We start from the raw sequence: 21,819 nt of genomic DNA, 5'->3' as shown, positions 1-21,819 counted from the left end.
ATCCTTCTTACCCTACTAGATAGAATTTAAGATTTATGCTATAAACCAACACACGTGGACATGGACACATACAGGACTCTTGCCTGAGGGCATAATGAAGCTGACACTTCACATCATTCCAAAATATTAAACCAGGCATTAAGCGGACAAAAAAGACTATTTTTAAAAAGTGGATGCTCTTAAAGGGCTTTTAAAATATGTTAGAAAAAATATGTTGGAACATGGTACAAATAAATGACAACACTGAACAATACGTCACCATTAAAAACACGACTTGTGAGGTTTAGACACACCTTCATGTTGTTTGTGCTTATGATCATTCTCGCACCTTTAGAGAATTAGGTAATTTATAAAAGTTACGAGTTTGGCAAACCATTACATTAAGTTCATACATTCATTTCCACAAAAAAGTCACAAGTTTTTATAATCACTAAGTATTTAAAAGTAGGTAATACAATTTTATCAACTTTATAGTAAAAAAAAGAGCCCATTTTCATCTGGATGCCATCCAGCTAAACTGAAAATGTGTAGCAACTGGAGAGAGGATAATGTTGACCCACATGAAGTGTAGTTAGCTAAAACCTCCAGCCACTCAGGTTTTTCTCATACTTCACTTGTATAGCTTTTTTTTTTTATTAATTGAAGGGTACAATTTTGTATTTATGCTCAGCTATCTCATCTGAGTTCATAATTTCAACGTGATTACTTTTCACTGCCATCTCTAAGTGTCCTTCCCTGTTTAAGTTCGTTAAATACTCTTGCCCAGCTATTAATCTGTCTTTAAGATATCTTATAGACAGGAATATACATATAGTTTTTTTTCCTAGATGAAGGGGAGGTGTTTTCATCTGACAGTGACTAGGTGACTCCACTTCCTTGAGAACTCTGAAGTCGTCTGAAGACAGAGAGGTGGGAGAATACTTAGAGCTAACTTACCTTACAGACGTAGCCTCACGTCGCCCTGACACCCCAGGTCTCACTGTGACACAGGCACCACACTGCGGGTGCGGAGACCAGCCGAGCCAAACCTCTCCCTGCCCAGACAGGAAACTGTGTTTGGCTACCAGACCAGCAATGTTATTCATAAGCTCGGGAACATTCACAGGAAACAAAAAAATCAGGCACGGTGGCAGAGTTTTTTAATAGTTATATTTCAAACAGGTACAGGAAATGAGAAAAATCTTTCTAATTCGTGGCAGAAAACCCTGGGTGTGCAGAAAGTTATATACACGTTTCCATCTGAGCTGTCAACACCGCCCTCTTATCTGCTCCCCTTTTGTTAAAGGGCCAATCTTCCAAGGGGCCACACGGGGAAAGCACCGCCACCACTGCACCGGGCTCCTCCGGGCACAGGACCCTCAAGTGAAGGTCTCATCTTGAAGGTGCTTCCAGCCATAAAAAAGAGCACACGTTACAGAAAAGAGGAGAGTCTGCCCCCCTCCCGTCCACCAAGGGGGTCTCACCTTCGGTTCTAGCCTTCTTTACTCCAAAGGGCTCCGGATCTTCCAAGCATCTCTTGCGACTGGCTCCCGCACTAGTATGATTAGGGAATCGGCTCTGATGGCCCCCATTTACCGGGCCGTTATCATAGAAACGGCTCAGGTGACAATTCTGCAGGTTCAAGAGAAACTGGGTGCACTCTTGGAAACCCTGGGTTTGAGCAATGTCTGCTGCTGTCAGGCCACTGGCATTTCTCAGGCTGTGTGACACAAAAACACCGAATTACACCCCGCCGAGTGCTCACCTGCTCTCTGCTCCTGCTGACCTGACTGACTATCTCAAGGGGGCGGCAAGAGAATACAGATGTACGGTGAGTCTCCCTTACGGGGGAGCTCTCGTCCTGCTGCGTAACTAACTTGGCTCTTGCGCACATCTCATTACTAAGCGAGATTCGGGAGATAGGCATTTAAAAATCAACACACTAAACTTTAAAAAAGGCATCTTCCTATTTAACTTCTCAAAATCATTTTTTAGGTCAGTCTGAAGAACCTAAATTTATACTAACTTCAGACTTAACCTGAAACTGAATTCTATATTATCTTCATAATTGTAATAATCCATTCCTTTAGCTTGAGTAAAATCATAACAAACATGTACTGAAATTGTCCATGGCATTTGTAACGATCGGCTTCCTCAAAAGAGCGCCCCGACAAGCCAGATTTGATGCTAGCACGTGACACTGTAAGTGGAGGTCTAGAAGGATGTCCTGACATCAGAGGAACTTATCGTCGGGGGAGTTCTGAGAAGCCAAGTTTGTGTGTGTGTTTGACGTGGCTTTCTGGCCTGCTTAGGAAAGCCTGCAGTGGTAGGACACCGCATTCGAGAGCACTTGCATGGGGGTTTCCTGGAAGCCCATCCCCGGGGCGGGGGGGAGTTCTATCACCTTAAGAGTCCACACCACAGCAGCTCATGTGGCCGGCCAGGCCAACAGATGAAGGTCGGGGTCTCCTACAGCAGCCAAGACACAGACTAACGTAGGAAGTGCCAGCAGAATGTGACATGAACCATCTCAATCACACGGATATGAAAGAACCACCTGTAAACCTCAACTAGGAAATAATAAATACTAAAGGAACAAAAGCAACTCCCTGAAGTTCCCCTGAAAGACAAGAAAAATATCCTGCCCTGTGAGGTCAAGCTGCAAACCAGTGAAACAGACAGGCTGAGGAACTGAGAACGTGAGCACCAGATGGGGGCCGGCTCTCGTGCCTGCTTTGCCGAGCGAGGCCACTGGCCTTACAGCGTCACCGAATAATAACCAACACAGAACGCGTGATGCTTGCTTCCAGGGTTAACATTAACGCAAAAATCCACTCAGAGTAACAGTGAAACACCAGGGACAGACGGGGGTTCCTCTGTAAAGAGAACAATAAGCCTTTCCAGCCATCATACTCCTAAAGCTCCAACCTCAGAAATGAAAAACCTGTATATTTTTGGACAATCGCTAAACATGTCTCCACTCTTTAAAGCTCAAGATAAAGAAATGCATCTTATGTTTCGAAGAAAGCTGAAAGCCCAAACTCAGTTGGGTTAGATACAAAACAGACAAAACCTGAGAATCCCAGAAACCCACAAGTTTCTTAAGAACATAAGGCAGCTGTGTGCAGAACTAATGGGGACTCAACCTGCCATTTCAATTTCATGGCTATGAATTCTGATGAGTATTCTTCTACAGTTGGGTATGAATTAAATGGAAAGGAAATGCCAACGTTTGGGCAGCGTGAACTACCTTAATTACATGTATATAAAATGATCATATACTTAGTTTCTGAAATCTACTACTGATATGACAACAGTAAAGTAAGTGTTTAACTGGGTGTTTTTTAATTTTCAGGGACTGCCCCAAGTGCCGTCATCCAGAAAGGTCTACTCTATCAAGAATGTGAACAGAGGGGGCACCTGGGTGGCTCAGTCACTGGGTGTCTGCCTTCAGCTCGGGTCATGATCCCAGATTCCTGGGATCGAGCCCCACATCAGGCTCCCTGCTCGGCCAGGAGCCTGCTTCTCCCTCTCCCACTCCCCCTGCTTGTGTTCCCTCTCTTGCTGTCTCTGTCAAATAAATAAATAAAAAACTTTAAAAAAAAATAATGTGAACAGAGTAATAGGTAGCCACATGGAAAAAAAAAACACATCTAATTCTTCAAAATTTGGAAAAATGAAGACCTAGAACATATGCAAAGTTTATAAAATGATCACTTCTATACAGAAATATGGAGCTGCTCTCCAAAATCAGAGAACACAGAACTAAGCTGATGGTAAAGAGGACTCTTTAGATCAGAGAATGATGAAGAACAGCACACACATTTTTAGATGGCATTTACCATCATCAACTTCACTGAGAAAAACAGAGAAGCTTACGGAGCAGCCAACATTCTCAAGTCACGAAAGAGAAGAATTTCCGAAACATGCTCAGTGCCTTCACTTTCCATTCAGAAACAGAACATCAGACTAGATTTAGGTTAGAACAGCAAGTTTACTGTTTTCCCAAGGAAATACAGCGTTAGAGAAAAGCAACAAATCGGGGCCGACATCTGGAGATTCTGGAGACGCTTGAGTGGGGGTGCGTGCTGAGACCTGAGACCAGAAGGCAAGGTCTCCCCATAACAACGCAGTTCAACACTCGCACCTTATTATCTTCAAAACTAAACAGAAGAACTGTGGCCAACTCATGCTACATGCTCCCCACGTGCGGACCAAACAGGGAAGAAGGATCAGTCACAGCTCAGACTGAACGGATGCTGGTTCCACACATACCTTTGCAGGACGAGAAGTCAGAGGGATCTAAAAGAGAGATCCAAAAGGGATCCAAAAGGGAGATCACTCTAGAAGATGTAGGGGCAAAATCTGGGACATAAGATGACTGTGGAAGAATTAACTGAGAGCTAATAACTTTGGCACCATCCCTACAAGATTATCAGTAATGGGGACACATGCTATCTTCTCTCTCTGCTTCCAGTAAGCTACAGATTTTGACACGAGCAGACCCTTGAACAAGGAGGGGCTGGGGATACCAACCCTTGTGCAGTCGTAAACCCACATGGAACTTCTGACTCCCCAAAACTTTACCACTGAGAGCCTACTGTTGTCCAGAAGAAGCTTTAACGATAACACAGAGCTGATTAACACGTATTTTGTATGTGTATTATATACTGTATTCTTACCATAAAGTAAGCCAGAGGGAGAAAAAAAGTGTTAAGGAAATCATAAGGAAAATACACTTACAGTATGTATGTATTTATAAAAAAAAACAACAAACCCACCTATGAATAGACATGCACAGTTCAGGCCCCCATTGTTCAAGGGTCAACTGTATATTCCTTCTCTTGTCACTAAGCACTGAATGTACACAACATAGTTTATACTCCTCTCAAGCCGAAGGATCTCTGAATACCTGATTCACTCACACGCCAACAGGAACCCCACTCACGTACCTTCACCCCTCCATCGTCTACCCTGACAAACGTCCGACTCCCTAACTCTGCTCTGCTTACACTGAAACACGGCCAAGTGGCTGGCTGCCCTACTGCAGACCGCACAGACAGGAGAGCTGGGGCGCACTGATCCCGGGGCCGGCGCTCTCTCTACGGAGGGCTAGACGCTACGGACTGCAGGCTCTCCAGGCCACACTCCCGCTCACGGCTCAGGTCTGTCCTCTCGGCCTGAAAGCGGCCATGGATGATATGTAAACCATACAGCATGGCAAGGTTCTAGTGAAATTTCACTCATGGACGTTAAAATGAGAATTTCATGTAATTTTAACTTGTCATAAAATAATCATTCTTCTTTTGATTTTTGTTCAACCATTTACAAATGTACAAATCATTCTTAGGTTATAGGCCATACAAAAACCAGCAGCAGACAAGATCTGCTGAGTAACATGTAACCAGCAGATGATACTGCTAACTAGTCCTCTAGTTTTGTAAAACGTATCTGTCCATGGGTTCCTCAAAGCTGTCTTTCCAGAAATTTTAGGTACTGCTCAATTCAAACAACCAACTTTTGAAAAGCTGCCAAATCAGTTAAATCACAGAATGTTAAGTACCAAGAAAAAGATCTAGAGGGAACTCCAAGCCCCGAGAGCACGTGGAAAGGAACAAGACGGTCATCCCTGTTCCACTGGGGTGTTTTCTGTTAAAAGTTCTGGTGTCCTACAATCAGGCAATGTACTTACAGTGAGGGAGGTGAAAATGGCCTTTACAAGTCTAAATCCCTCAAGCCACTTTTTCACTTTCACAGAGTCCCCTCTGTTCAATAAGCAGAGGGGACTTTCAAACGTGCTATAGAGGCTGAAAATCACGTGGGTTTCCACGTCAAGGGCTAGAATAAAGAATCATTAAATGGAATTGTTCTCAAAACCTGAACCTTTAACCAAAGAGGCTCAGGTCTTTTAATCAATCCTTTTTCTGACTCATTTGAGCATGTTTCAATTTTGATGTTGTAAGAACTGAAATAGTGATCCTGTTGAAAATGTACCATCAATTTATTAAATCTTTAAACTTTTGTGTTCCAAATTGAGATAGAAACTAAAACTAAGTTCCCTCCCCTAGCTTCCTGATAGTCAGGGGCTGTGACTGTAAACTGGAAGGGGGCAGGACGGCTCCCCATCCCTATGCCGCACTGGGTGTGGAACAGTACTTTTTACTTTATTTTAGAGAGAGAAAGACAGAGAGTGTGCGTGAGCAGGGGGAGGGGCAGGAGAGAGAGAATCCCAAGCAGACCCCCCCCCCCCCACTGAGTGTGGAGCCCTTGTGGGGCCCGGAGCTCAATCTCATGACCTGAGCCACAGTACTTTTTAAAGAGCCGAGCCTTCACCCTTCAGTCTGCAGACGCTCACTTAGGGCGTGCGGGGCGTGGTGGCACCGCACTCATCGCTGAGCTCAGGTACGGTGCTGGGACAAATGTCAATCTCAACTGCAAGTCTACACACACTAGTCCAAAGGGAAAGTTCTAAAGTATCTAGAAGAAATTATTCAAAAATACTCTCAAAACCTGTATTTTACATGAAAACTGGGATAATGGCAGCATACACATTATTTTTAGCCCAATCTATTAAAAAAATGTATACTCTTGAATTTAGCATCTTCAGTGTGATACACCTGGGTGAACGCAGACTATGTGTGAAATTCACCTCTGTCCATTTCGGAAGACGAGAACCTCGTGGACGCGCTGTGAGGTCGTTTCTAAAAGCTCTCCATTCACCCGCTCTGATATCCAGCTGAAAAATCTTTGAAACTGGGCAGAGATTTTAAAAATTAGACATCCATCAACTTGATGTTCAAATTGGGTCTAGTTTGTTGAACTTTCAAAGTCAACCGTCTTAAAAAAAAAAGTTGACACGATCAGATTTGGGGGGGGGGCGGTTACTCTGCTGCCAGCGCCGGCACCTGCGGGTTCTAGCGCCTGTGACCCCGAGGCGGTGAAAGTGATCTCGGAGCAGGCCGCCCATGTTGTCTCGGGGGCCTAGGATTCTCTCCAAAGTGCAATATGGAAAAACGGAAGACAGCGAATAACCGTCACTGTGAATTATTTCTTCCGCTGAATAACTGGCAAAGAAACTGTTATTTTTTTAAGCTTTACTAAAGCTAACGTGTAAACGCTGGGATACTGTGTTTTCTGCAGTGAAGTTCTGAACAGAATACTGAAGTGTCTTGTACCGAGGGACCCCTCCCCAAAGCACTTGTGTGGCCAGCTAGTCCTCCATCTATTTTCCACTTACAGTGTCACGCCCCTGGAATAGACGAGAAGCCGTTCTAGTAGGAACAGTTTTTTCTTTCATTTGAAAAACCACGGATCAGGAAATCACTGAAATATAATGTTTAGCATCTGAGTTGTCACATCTCCTTCAGGATGCTCTCTTTTTGTTAATGCCATGTGACAATAAAAAGATAACCACAATTTTTATATAAATAATATTTCTGTTAAAATTCTGATCTCAACTTAACTATTGTTAGTTACAAATAAAAGGTAGATATCATAAATTAGGGTAAGCAAAGCATGCAAATCTAAAGAATCTATATCTGAATTCCTAGATTAGCATTAAAACCAATCACCGCAACAAATACCTCAACAGTATGCCTCGTGTGGAGAAAGGAAGCCATACTGAGCATTCAATGCCACAACCGTAAGGTTCGGAGAGGCACCTGTGGCAGTTCTCAGCAGTTTCTATATGGAATGCTCCCCCTTTCTAGGATTACTTGAAAAAATCAAGTCAATTCGAATTACGTAGCTGTAAGACATTGACACGTGTAGGTTTTACAGATTCAGAATCTTCTCTGTGATTTAAAACGGGCAATGGTTCATGACACAGGACACTGAAATAATAAGGGATCACATATTCGCAGGCAACATCTGGATTAAAAATACATAGACACACATGGGTGCAGAGGCACGGTTAGTGAGCGCGAGCCACCATCACGTGACCGCCTGGACCGGGGGCCGGCTCCGCGACGCTGCCTTCCAACCACCTGCAGCCACTTTCAGCATGAAGCCAATTTAAATATGTCAATACTTCAACAAAAGTTTAACAGTATGGACTAAAAACCATTCACTCACGATTCTGGTTACTTTAAAATTTGGTATGCTGTATCTCAAATACATTAGTAACTATTCCTAGATGGAAATAAGCAAATACATGGAATCGTTAAAAAAAAAAAAAGATTAAAAAAAACATCACTAAATGTCCATTTGTACAGACAACATTAGCAAACATCTAAGATTTCTTCAGTAAAAGAAAAACACGTGTATTTTTTAACCCTTTGGTATCCAAACTTAAATTATGAAGACTTTCTTAAATACAGTCTTCAGATAACAAGAGGAAGAAACTATTTTTTAAAGTATTTACCTGAATAAATTTGGTGCCAAGTTTTCATTTTAAGGTCAACTTCACTGTGGGTAGTTTTACATTGCAACCGAACCCCAATCATGTTTGCATACGCTAAACAGAAGAGTGTCATTCAGAGAGGCTGATAAAAGGCTTCATGTGCTCCCACTATAATTTAGCAGAGGAAAAAGATATTTGGATTTGGAAATCATTGGCTATGTGAAAGCACTATTTAGAAAAGCGGTGATTAAACAATTATCCAAGTCTATGCTATTCAAGGTGTTACGAAACTAATCAAAACTCTAAACTAAGTGTGTCCACAGCTTTAGGGGACTGGCTGTCCGCCTCTGCTCCTGTCGGCATGCAGCACTATCTCCGGAAGTATCTCGCCCACCAGGCCGGCAGCTCTTCGATACAACGGGAAAAGAGCCAGCCACCAGCAAGATCGGACAAGTGCGCCGGAGCGACACTGAGGTACGGGAGGCAAGACTAGGTGGGAACGCAGAGGGTCCAAGATCAGAAACGAGTTCAGAGTTACAATTCTACAAATTTCACAGACTATTATTCTTAGGGGCAAATATGTGAACCAATGGAAAGAAACCACAAATTTCAAACATGAATGAATGAACGGTTACCAGAGTAAGTGTGGGCTAGATTTTGCCTTGGGCAGGAGTTGCGAACAGACTCCCAACAGCAATATGACATATCCTCATGGCACGTATGTGCCCTCAAGGGAATTCTGCTTCCAGAGAGGGCTCTCTGGGTAAGTGCACAAGGCTGGGTCATAAATGTGACCACCAGTGACGAACCAAACTAAATCAACTCAATTTCAATTAAGAATGTCTCAAAGTTCAGTAGTGTAGATGCTTTTGCAAAATTAAAACAAAATCTATTAAGATCACATTTTAGACTTTTGTGACTATAGCCAACTGTGCCTGTTTTCTAAATTAGGCAGAAGGATTTTTTTAGAGTGAGTCACTGAACTTGCTTACATAAGGCTATTTATTGATGCTTCTCCAGTTACCTGATGACCACAGTTAAGTTCCTCCTGGGATCAGAAGAGTTCAGTTGGAATATACACAGCCCCTTTGAAGATCTGGCTGCCACGGAATCAGTGGCTTCCGTAGAAACGCTCTCCTATCGGAAGCTATGAGACTCCGCCATGACCTCATTAACACTAGCACCCGTGTGGCAGGGCATGAAATGGGCCAGCAAATCTGCCTGAAGTCCCAGCAACTGTAGTTTCACTCTAAATCCCACTGAGTCCCTGTATTTCTACTCAGAGGCATAAAAAAGGCTATTTCAATATCTGGTTGATACGGAAACGTTTACTTTACCTCTCAAGAAAACAAAGTAACCCAAATTAATTGGTGCCCAAATACTGAAAGTAAAGATAATCCAAAGCTTGAAATCTGCAGTTTACAATGTCAGTAGTTAAAAGGTCTTAACTATCAGCAGATAGTCAGCAAGTTTTCTTGCTTTCTCCAAAATCACAGGAAGACTTCATCTTACATTGCTACTTATTTGATCAAAAAGAAAAAAAGGCAATGGCAGTTTGCAGGCTCATCTGTGCCCCACCTCCGATGCAAACCCCTCAGAGAGGGCAGCAATCAGTACGGCTGCAGTGACAGACGGAACCGTCACACAAGCAGATGAAGGATGGGGACAACCTCACTTTTGAGAAGTCCATACCTGACGCACTGGAGAAAAATGGGAACGAGAAGAGTCTGCAGAGGTTCAGTTCAGGAGATTTAAAGTATGCAAACATTGAACCTGGTCACAGAGTTACCACTTAATCCTACGTATTTTTACTTTTGGATGTAAACAATGGCAAATGATAATGACCATCATATAAGCCAGAAACAAAACCTCATGAGAAAAAGAAAACTTGGCACCAAAACTCAAGATGTAAAATAAGAAGAAGAAAAAAAAAAAACTCCATCAACATACTCACGTGTGGTGCTAGAAAATGTTATACACGGTGCCCAGCGGCTGACATGCGTTATCGTACAGACGCGGCCTATATTGGCAAGTGAGTTACACAACAAACCACTCTAGCCACAGACGCGGGGTACGCTTGCCCTCATCATTATCTACCCAGTGACCAAAAAAGCAGCAACTTAAGATTTTGGCCACTTTATGCAGCTGATACATAAAAAAAAAAAAAAAAAAAAAAAAAAAAAAAAAAGTAGGAATTAATAACAAAATTAATAATCACCACCAAGTGTGACAAAATACTGATATGAGACAGCTTTCAATCTCTTCACAGGAAAAGGAAAAGGTTCATATTATAGCATGTAATATGAAGAATTAATAATCTGGCCCACTGTGAACTAGAAAAAACACAAATCACCTTAGGTAAGTAAATTAATACTGTGCCCCTCGATCCTCTTAAAAAACAAAACAGAACAAAAAGGCATTTTACTTGCTAGGACTACTCTTTACCATGTGAGCAGTACAAGTAAAACAGATCTAAGTACCATAATTTGGGGGACTCAAACTATCATCTGTTGGTAGGCTAAAAGTGTTAAACTATAAAAATGTGCAGAACAGACATCAAAAAGCAATTTACAAATCAGCTTCCCAGCAAAACTGGCAATTTCTCCAGATGTTAAAACTAAATAACCACATAATACAATTGATTCTTTGTGCTCTGTCTCCAGGCCAAAGACTTAGAATTTTAAGAATCGCTTTTGGCTAGGTGGCTCGGGCTAAATACTTCTTCTAAAAAACATCTCAAGGTTCAGGCAAGGGAAATCACCATAATGCAGGGTCTCGAGGGAGTGGCTCTTATACTGAGAAGGAAAAACAGCCTGGCACTCGAGGCCAGGCTCAGTCACACTTGGTGGGAAAGAGACACTCGAGGGTCCTGTAACCAAGGACAGAATTGTAAACAAAAGATTCTCATTTAAGAAAGACACCTATTAAAAAAAGGATATAGAGATAAATATTTATTGGCTCAAAGAATTAAGCTATTCATTGAAACGAAGAGAACTAACATCTTAGTAATAAAATGTTCAGGGTCAATTAGACTATTGTTTAGAAAAATAAGTCATTAAAAAGGTCAACTTCTAATTATTATTTCAATAAATGACAAGCAATGTAATCATTGATTTTATATGACTCTGTATTTCATAATCAAAGCTTCTGTTATTAAAATAAAGATTTGAGTTTTTCATCTAAACAGCTAAAAAAATGCACATATAACTTCACTGTGAAGCAATCCATTGAGAATCATCTCAAATTGTATAATATATATTCATATTATCCATTATTTTTACATTACCTGAAGTCATATCTATATGAAGTCACAAGGTACCCTGCAATGTAATAGTTAATACAGGGCGTATTTACAATAATAAATTTCTATGGAAAAGATCCAAGCCCAAACTAATGACTTATTTTAACGACATAATAATTAAATGAAACAGAAGCTAAGATCCTAGGAGCCAAATGACAGCCCCTGGTATTAGGCCTTGCGTTAATTAATCTATATGGTTTTGCTATCCAGGATCTATTTTCAATAAATTTATTATAACACAGAGTCAAAACAATGAAGTGGAAACCAAAGGGTTAAACTAGGTTAGTTTTGTGGGTTTATATCTCCCAAAGTCTAGATTTTCACATTTCCAATTAGAACAAAGTGGTTTCTAATTAATTTTTATGAAATATTCAAGACACTCAGAACAAAAAAGCTAACATTATAGTTATTTTGGTTATTACAGCTCTATAGCTTACACTCAACATTTAGGGGTGAAAACCGCATCCATTTTGTTAATGCTGTGAACTGCAGAAGAAAAATTTTTACAATATAAATCTTTCAGAAAAAGTTAATACAAATGAATTTAATACCTAAAATAAATGTTTAATGCCATGGCTAGCTAATGACTTTTGCATATAAGACCACATCTTTAAATTAATACACTTAAATATTAATACTGTTCTATCAAGCCACGAATAAACTAACTCATGTAAACTGGACTAAAACAAGATTACAATAATGTCACCGGTATCAAGAGCTCAGAGGGAGTCTAAGTCTTTAATGTATATGGTTCCATTTTACAAGTTATAAATCATTAAAAGTCAGAATATGCTTTAAAACATAATGTTCTCTCATCTGCTAAAAGATGAGAAAATTACAACTTAGAAAAGCTAGCTGTCAGGATGTGGGGGCCAGAGAGGCCTGAAAAGATGTTCTAATCCAATCCAAGGGCCTCATTTCAAAATTAACACTGGCAAAGTAAGTTTGACGACTTGCCCGTGGTGACACAACTAGTTAGTGGCCAAGTCAAAAATGCCAGGTTCCAAAAGTAATGAGCTCACTGCTCTTTCCGTCCTCACATGCCGTCATGGCGACGAGCCCACAGCAGCTCTCTCCGCTGGCCGTCAACCCCCACCAGAGCCCTGCCCACTATCGCCAACTGATGGACTGAGCAGAGCTCTGCTAACGGAGACACCACTTGAGGACTGCTGCTTGTTCTTAGTGCATGCTGTCTGTAAGCACAGTGCCCTGACTGCATCTCGGCAGGACGGATAAGTGAAGGCACTTACTCGATGTGGGCCCCGTTGGCCACCAGGGCACTGACGCAGTCCAGGCTCCCAGAGCGAGCCGCCTTGTGAATGGGGGTCTCGCCCTCACAGTCCTGAAACAACAGAAGACACACACAACATATCAGATCCAACAGGACTCGGACATTTTCAAGTAACATAATGGACACAGACCGTGCACCTCGTTCGTCCTGGAGACCAAACAACACGGTGAGTCAGGGTTGACAGAGAACACACAGAACCGTGGCCAGAGACGCGGGAGGGAAAATAGAAGTCGGCCATGGAAGGGGCACGTTCTCCTGAATTCCTGGGTCAAGAGCAAAGAGTCATGGGGCCTCTCCGGCAGGGACAGCACACACACTTCACATGGACGTCGGGAAATCATTTTATGCTGGATCGCAGCACAAATGCACTGTATATAAAACCCAGAACAAGTACCCTGTAACGGGTTAAAAAGAAAAAAGGAACCAAGTCCAAGGTACAGCACACACCGTCCAGCGTCTGGTCTACCCAAGAGTGCCCACATCCAGCACAGGGCGGGCCTGAGCTGAGACATGGCCCGTGCCCCCTGTACCTCGAATCCCAATTACGAGTCACTGCAGACACAGGGGGTAGAGATAAAAAGGCCCGGAAGGGTGAGGAAGAGGACCCGGGGCCACACACAGCCAGCCGCACCCACGGACCCCGAGGAAAGGTGCATCGCAGTGGGATTCACGCTTCAGAATAACGCTGCAGTAGGGGCCACACACAGCCAGCCGCACCCACGGACCCTGAGAAAAGGCTGCATCGCAGCTGGATTCACGCTTCAGAGTAACGCTGCAGTAGGCCGAGAACGTGAGCCAACGCTGGGCAGGACAGTGAAGAAGATGTATTAGTTTGCGGAGTATGAATGGGACAAAATCTGAAATACGCTTCCATTCACAGGCTCTCCGGTTCATAAGAGGGAAAGAAAGATGCAGCCGTCAAGAGGAGCAAGCCGTTTCTGTTTGAAACCCCGAGGCAGGACCTCCCGCCTGGCCCAGCAGCACGGTTCCGAGCCATCGCGCCTCCCCGTCCCTGGAAGCCGAGCCTGGCAGCAGAGAGCTCCCTGTAACAAAGGGAGGGGCGGCAGCACACTGTGCGTGGCACCCCGAGGACAGTTCATTCATAAACTGGGACACAGCCGAGCTCCTACCCCCGCGCACCTGAGCTCACAGACAGATCTCAGGGCGCAGGCCAAAGGGAAGAGTGCTTGCTGCCTCTACAGCAGCACGTAACCTCAAAGACTCCAGCGTGTAGCGCAGAGAAGGGTGTGAGCACTGACTGAAAGTGAGCTCAGAGGTAATGTAAAATTCTACACAGAATAAGCCCATTTCTGAAGAAACACAGAATTCCACGTGGCTACCCAGGGAGCCATCCAGTGAACTCAGATCCTTTTTTTTTTTTTTAAGATTTTATTTATTTGTTTGAGAGAGAGAATGAAAGAGAGAGAGCATGAGAGGGGAGAGGTCAGAGTGAGAAGCAGACTCCCCGCTGAGCAGGGAGCCTGATGCGGGGCTCGATCCCAGGACCCCAGGATCATGACCTGAGCTGAAGGCAGATGTTTAACCAACTGCGCCACCCAGGCGCCCCTCAGATTCTTAACAAAGCAAAAACCTACCCCGATCCTCCCAAAAAGGGGGGAGACAGGAAGAATGTAATCAGACGAGTAACACTTGCACAGCATGGAGATTTGGGGGGGTGGTGCCGACCCCAACCACCCCCCACGGGAAAACAAAGAAAGGTTTTTAAAGCTATCTTTGGAACAAGGAGAAAAAGCCAAAGTCTGCTCTATCACTTCAAGAAGATGATGGGACAGTAACAGAGGACAGAGGAGGAAGCAACACCAGCTCCCATGTGCGTCCTCCAAGGAGAACAGCTTCGGGCCGGAGGGGAGAACCAACGCTGAAGAACACACAGCCCAGACATACGATGAGGAGCCGTTTCAATTACTCACGTCTCCAGCTCAGACAAGTTACATTCCAAAAATATCAACTATCTTGTAGTATGATTCCAGAATTACTGTGGGCAAACTGAGTAATAAGGGAAAGTGGGAGGGGCGCCACAAGTCTGAAGACTGACAAGTCACCGTGAATGGCAGATACAGAAAAGTCTAGTTCTAATCTGGCTACAAGACACCAGAGGTGGTACCAAATGTCACCGAAATTCTAGAATTCTAGGCCAGTAGTAAAGAGATGACTTGTAAATCCTGGCAGAACGCGACGCCTGTGGGTCGTGGCCACAGACCGGCTGAGACTAAATCACCTGGAGACGGATTTCCTTCTCTGTGGGTAAACGGAGGCTCCAGATGGCCCCTCACTCCAGGTCTGTAGACCGAAAACACAGTCTCTGTTAGACTCGAGGACAATGAACTGACTACAGTTAGGGACTAATATGCCAAAAAATCGAGACTAGAAGGTGGGTGGAAACTGGAGCAGGAGCAGAAAGGCCGCGGCAGGTCCAGAAAAACGGCAGGCACACAGACGGGCTTAGGAAATCCTGGATCTGGTTCTCTAACAGTTTAGGTGGGGGACGAGAAACTGTCCACTGGGGGGTAGCTAACACAAGAGCTGCCATGCCCTCCGAGGTCAGGGGGTGCCTTTCCCAGCAGGCCGGCCGCCACTCCCCACACAAGGGGGCAGCCAAGACCCTGTCAGCAACCATGCCAGGAGGCCCAGGGATGCCGGGTCACAGCCTTGGACATGAGAGGGCTTGGGGGGCGGCGAGGGGGGCCCAGCAGCCCCTGGTCCAGGGCAGAGGCTGGGCTGCTGTCCAATGGTATGTGGAAAAGAACTTCTAGACTTGAACGGTCTGAAAGGCAGCACAGGACCATCTCTTTCGACCTCTGTAAATCAGATGCTCCATGAGAACTGAATGGAAAACCACCAGAGGGCCGCCTGGGGTGCTCAGGGAGGAGTCTGCTTCTCCCTCTGCCCCCCCCCACCCCCGCTCATACGCTCTCTCAAATAAATAAATAAATAAAATCTTAAAAAAAAAAAAAAAGAAGAAAAGCAACAGAGCATCTATACCGAAGTTCCATATTAGTCATTAATCACTCCCATTTGTGGATTATTCATATCTCATTAATGAGGGCACTGAGCACAAGGACTTGCCCCAGGCCAGGGAGCGGCACAGGGGAGGTGGAGCGTGGCACCCCTGGGTCCTGGGGCGTTCTGCTAGGAGATCTGGACACAGAGAAGGCAGCACCAGAACAGGCAGGCCCGGCACAGTCATGGCGGGGGGCTGTGTGGCCCCTGAACACACGGATCACAGCAACACGCACCGTCACTGCCCTGACCCCTGTTCTAAAGCACTACCACAAACATGTGTCCTTGATTCCTGCCTTGTGGGTGGCCGGCTGACTGGCCCGTGAGGGAGGGGGCTGGTTGTCATCAAGGGATGAACCTTGGGAAAGACAGCAGAGAGGAAATAAAAACTGTTTTACACATAGTAGGCCCTTGAGGATTCTTAATAGAAAAAGCAAATAAAAACAGAAAAAAGGGAAAAGAGGAAAGAGGGAAGGCACAAAAGCATCCCTACAGAGCCCCAGGAACAAGCCCCTAGAGGCATCCACCCTCAGGGCAGGGTCTCCGCCCCGGGACCCCTCTGGCCAGACTATCCCGAGTCCTCTACACCCACACACAAGTCCGCAGGAATCGAAACTCTCTCCCTGAGGTTTTCTTCGAGGAAGTGAAAGGAACAGTGAAAACACCCCGAGAGGCTGCCCCCCCCACCCCCGGCTCCTCATGGGCGATCAGTCGGAGGCCAGCCTGCTAGTGCTGTAGAGCTGCCTCAGCGGTGCGGACGATGCCACAGCTGTCTTTCTGCTAACACGGATGTGTCTCAGGGCTTTGTGTGGCAAGGAAGCCGAGGCCGCTGTGGGCAGGGGAGCCGGGAAATCTGGGCTCCAGGCCAGACTCCTTCAGTTACCAGCTGTGACGTGGGCAAACCACCTCGGATCGCCGTGGAGCTCGGTAAGTCACGTAACAGGTGAAAGCGCTCTCTAAACAGAACGCACCACTCCGTGAAGGGCCTATTATCCACAAATAACTCCATACAGGTAAATCCCAGTCAGCCCCGAGGTTAACCTATCAAACTCTAATTAAGGCCTCCATTTAAAACCCAACACCATGTAATTATAGCTGGAAAAAGAAAATAAAAACCAAGTTAATCATCGGCACTCCCTTACCGGTTTGTTAATGCTGGCTCCTGCTTGAATCAACCAGATGAGGCACTGGGGGTGGCCCCCGAAAGCAGCGATGTGGGCTGGGGTCTGTGCGTAGCGTGTAGTGGAGACGTCCAGCGTGGCTCCAGCTCTCACCAACTGGATGAGGCACTCCAACTTTGAAAACGGCCAAAGGGGGATGACACACGTGTAAGTCTCGTATGCTTTTACGTGTTACACAAACAATTTCAATTCTATGACGTAGATAAGTGGCATTTTTTGTTGCCCAGATTTTTTTCTGTTTAAGGGAACAACAGAAGTCATTCCTTCACAATACAAATTTTAAAAAAGCTTAAAAAGAGGGGCGCCTGGGTGGCTCAGTCATTAAACATCCGCCTTCGGCTCAGGTCATGATCCCAGGGTCCTGGGATCGAGCCCCGCATCGGGCTCCCTGCTCGGCGGGAAGCCTGCTTCTCCCTCTCCCTCTCTCCCCCTGCTTGTGTTCCCTCTCTCTCGCTGTGTCTCTCTCTGTCAAATAAAATAAAATCTTTAAAAAAAAAAAAATTAAAAAGCTTAAAGAGTATTTTTCCTTATCCTGGTTTTAAAAAAATCTGTTACACGGGAATACAAAGTCAAAAACATTGACGCCACACAAATTTAAACATTCTGTTTTTCCTACAACTGAAAAAGCCAAAATCAGTAAAGACTGCGATATTCAAAGACTTCTATCGCGGCTGGGTCTTGCCACTTTCACACGCCATGGTACAGAACAAAATCAGTGACTGGTTGTTGAAAAGAGGTGCAGCCACAGTAAACGCTTCATAGAGCGTTTTCTGCTCTGCACGAGGGCACCCTGTGCACCCTCACACAGGCCGCATTCGAGGAAAGCTCATCCGAGGCCTGCCTCCAGTCCTGATGTGCAGAGTGAGTGTTCACACTGTGCACGCCCCTCCAACGCCCCCCCTCCCCCCCAGGAAGGAAAAGACCTAGGGCACATGCAAGCTCTGGCCTCCCAGGGGGCTGAGAGAGGACCACGCACGTGGCAAGACCACACTTTGCAGCGGGGCACCAATATCATCCCAGCCTCTGGCTGCAGGAGGCTCGACACACTCCACACACAGCCCACAAGTGCCCACCGCTAGCCAGGCGCTGTCCCACAAGGCCCGTTGTCCGCAGACTTACACTGCTCCACCCACACGTCCTCAGATCCTGCTCGGCCCATTTCCCCTCGAGGCACAGGGCCGAGTTAGTGGAAAAGCTCTGAGCGCCAACGATCCTCTTCCAGAGGACAGAGCTCGGAGGAAGAACAGGCGGCCACACCCCGATGTGACCCCGCATCTCTTATCCTCTGTCAGCAATTTAAGCCTTTACTTGCGAAGGACAGGTCACTGCAATCCACATTTGTGGGAGATGGACTCTCACGCTGGGACACACAGATTTAACAGCATCTCGGGCTTCCAGGAACTAGAATCTGGGAGTGACGGCTGATAAAGAGACACACCTTTGGTGCACTTTTGCGTTAACGCCGTTGTTAACGTACTGGGGGACAATGAAAGTGCCAGTGGTAGTGGTAAGGCCAACAGGTTTCAAATCCGCCCCCCCCCCCAAAAAAAGAAACAAGGATCAAAATCAGCGGGCATGCCAAAAGCTGTTACTTATTAAGATCAAGCAAGAGCTCCCTGGACTTAAATCTGTTACCTGTGGGTTCACTTTAGGAAACTGGGAGAGATACTGTTCCATATGACAGCTTGTAAAAGCCAAGTATAACTAGAGATTTTAAATAATGTTTAGTTCTCAAGGAAAAATACGCCTCATGAAAGGTCAGGTAACGTGCAGAGCTGGCACATTTCTCGGAACACCAGCCTGAAAGACGGGAATAGTTCATAATGTGTTAAATGCCAACTTGGCTCTTGCCCAGGCCCCAGCACAGGGCAGGCTCACATGCAGATAAAAACAGGGGAGCTGGGCGCCTGGGTGGCTCAGTTGGTTAAGGGACTGCCTTCGGCTCAGGTCATGATCCTGGAGTCCCGGGATCGAGTCCCGCATCGGGCTCCCTGCTCGGCAGGGAGTCTGCTTCTCCCTCTGACCCTCTTCCCTCTTGTGCTCTCTGTCTCTCATTCTCTCTTTCTCAAATAAATAAATAAAATCTTAAAAAAAAAAAACAAAAAAAAACGGGAGCTGCTGGCCGGGGGCGGGGAGGGGTTGAACGGAGAGCTCGGAGCCCCACTCCTGGCCTAACTTCCGCCCCAACACTGAAGGAACGAACAGCCCCTGGTTACATCTGGTGCCCAAGGCTGACCTACTCCGTATGTTTCACAGACTCCCAGAAAGTGAATTCAGGGGGGTTTTGCTTCTTACTGTTCGTAGAACGTACACAACCTGAGAGGTACTACGGTAAGCGTGTTAAAGCCCGTCCCAGCTCCTTCCGATCCCGAGGGGCACCTGGAGGCACCCTGGGTTGGTAAGTACCCTGAACGGACACTGTAATGAGGTTTTAAGCGCTGGACAGAATGTACCAGGCTGTCCTACGATACCGGGTCACGCTCAACTGGAGGATCAATCTACAGGGAAGCCTTTTCAAAAACAGCTGTCCCCAAAGCACGTGGGGACCGAAGATGGTGAGGACCCGTGCTCTGAGTTACCCTCGATTTAAGGGACAAAAGCCCCGGAGCCAGGCGCACCGGACAGGGACGCGGAGCTCCGCGCACGACTGCCCCGGGCGAGGCCCAGCGGAGGCGGGAGAGCGGGGTCCAGCCGCGGGGGCCCCGCCTCCCTCCCCCGGCCTCCACGGCCGCGAATGGGGCTCTCCCTCTCTTTGGAGCGTGCACGCTTCCCGAGATACACCGGAGCTGAATCGTGCTCCGACTGTGCTGAATGCAGCGGCAGCAAGAGCAACCTGTGCCTGGAAAGACACGGCACCCGGCTCTGCGAGACCCCGTCTTTCCTCAGCCGCGGCCGTACGGCTTCCCAGGGAGAGCACTGCTCAACGTCCACAAATTGGAGCCAGAGTGTCGGCTGTGACGTGCGGCGGGGACCTCGTTCTAAGACCGACGAGGAGCGCGTTCCCGAATCCTCGGGAGATGGACGCGGGCGTCCTGTCCGTCCCAGATGTCCGGCACTCCTGAGACGTGGTGCACACGGGACGCAGCCTGCACCGGAGGGCGACCCCGACTCCAGCCGCGGGCGAGTCGCCGCGCCGCGGCCGCGAGCCCCGGCCACTCTCCCGCCCGCAGCTCCCCCGCCCTCAGCGCCCGGCCTCGCAGGCCCGCGGCCGCCCCAAGGCGCAGCGCCTCCGCCCCGGAGCCCGGGCCGCCGCAGACGCCCACTGCCTCCGCTAGGGGCGGCGCGCCCGCGAAGCCGGCGCCGTTTCAAACTTGCGCCGCCGCACATGCGCCCCGGGCCCCTCGGGGCGCCGTCGCCGCAGGGCCCGTTTCCGCCCCGCGCTCCCGGCACACCCCGCGCCCCCCGCGGGGCCCCGGGCCGCCCGCACCGCCGCACATGCGCCTCGGACCCCTCGCTCGGGGCGCCAGGGCCGTCGACCCCGCTTCCGCCCCGCGCTCCCGGCACTCCCCGCGCCCCCCGCGCCTCAGCCCCCACCCTCCCCGGCCCACCCCTGGAGAGCCGCGGAAGATGGCGCCTTAAAGCGCCCGCGCCCACCTTGCCGAAGTGCGCGGCCCAGTGCACGGGCGTCCAGCCGTAGAAGGAGTCCTCGGCGGCCAGGTGGGCGCGCGGCGTCTGCTGCAACAGCGAGCAGAGCGCGGCCAGGTCTCCGTCGCGGCAGGCGCGGTGCAGCGGGAAGCGGAGCGACAGCAGCTCCTCGCTGGAGAAGCCCGCCTCCACGCCTGCGCCCGCTCCTGCCGTCGACATGGTCCGTCACCGGAGAGCTCGGGCTAGCCGACCGAGAGGACGCGCGGTGAGGACCCGAGAGGCCGCCGCCTGAGCACAAAGGAGCGCGAGCGTCGCCGCCTCGTCCCGCCGGCTGCAGAGGGGAGCGGAGCAGAGCGCGCACAGGGGGCGGGGCGGGGGCGGGGCCTGCCGCGGGCCGGTCGGAGGCCGGCGCCCGCGGACGCCGGGGGCTGGAGGCGGGGCATGGAGCGCCGGGGGGCGGGCCCTGGTGAGGCCTTGGTTGGGGCCGGCGCCTGGAGCAGCAGGAGGGCAGGGAGCGGGGGGCGGGGTCTGGGCCGGGGAGCCGGCGCTGACGCGGGAAGCAGGGGGCGGGGCTTGGGCCAGAGGCGGGGCCTAGCGGGGTGGGGCCTGGGGGCCGGCGCCTGGAGCAGGAGGCGGGGCCTGGGCCTGGGACCGAGCCTAGCTGGGCGGGGATGCGACGAACGCCCGGAGCAGGAGGCGGGGCCCGGGGCAGGAGGCGGGGCCCGGGGCAGGAGGCGGGCCGGAGCCCGGGGAGTTCCGGGAGTCGGGAGCGGCAGAGGCGGGCCGGGGCCGGCGGGTGGGGTCGGCTCCCGGCCGCGTGCCGGGTCCAGACCCCTGCCGCGCAGTGTCCCGACCGGCCCGCGGGGACACTGCCGGCTAGGCCCAAGGCCCCGCCGGGCTCCGTCCTCACGAGGCGCCCGCCTGTCGGGCAAGCTGCAGGAGCAGCCCGCAAGACCCTGGAAAATCCTCGGTCAGCGACCGAGAATCACAGTTTTCTTAACAGATTTTCTAATGATAAGAGTAATACGTGAAAACCAGTAATTTACTATCGAGGAATAGCCACTATCAACGCTTATGGCTTATTTCCTTACAGTACTTTTCTTACCATATAGTTTCATTT

The 21,819-nt window shown here is 48.2% G+C and overlaps 1 protein-coding gene across 2 annotated transcripts in view; it reads right to left on the bottom strand.

The window, feature by feature from the left end:
• ANKRD10 (ankyrin repeat domain 10) overlaps nucleotides 1-21,058 on the bottom strand; it is a 32,330-nt gene extending 11,272 nt beyond the window's left edge. Inside the window, exons 1-4 of one of the 2 annotated variants that reach the window (XM_027588384.2) lie at nucleotides 20,709-21,058; nucleotides 17,076-17,228; nucleotides 12,872-12,963; nucleotides 1,464-1,699 (exon numbers count right to left, since the gene is read on the bottom strand). In XM_027588384.2, coding sequence (XP_027444185.2) covers nucleotides 1,464-1,699; nucleotides 12,872-12,963; nucleotides 17,076-17,228; nucleotides 20,709-20,918 — 691 coding nt within the window. In that variant the 5' untranslated portion in view covers nucleotides 20,919-21,058. Of the gene's footprint in view, nucleotides 1-1,463; nucleotides 1,700-12,871; nucleotides 12,964-17,075; nucleotides 17,229-18,233; nucleotides 19,123-20,708 lie in introns of those variants that run through there. The other variant, XM_027588385.2, reaches the window with a different exon arrangement.
• Nucleotides 21,059-21,819: the final 761 nt, after the last annotated feature.

The sequence above is a fragment of the Zalophus californianus genome, chromosome 3, assembly GCF_009762305.2.
Source record: "Zalophus californianus isolate mZalCal1 chromosome 3, mZalCal1.pri.v2, whole genome shotgun sequence".
Lineage (NCBI taxonomy): Eukaryota > Metazoa > Chordata > Mammalia > Carnivora > Otariidae > Zalophus > Zalophus californianus.
This window is presented reverse-complemented; position numbering and strand designations above follow the sequence as displayed.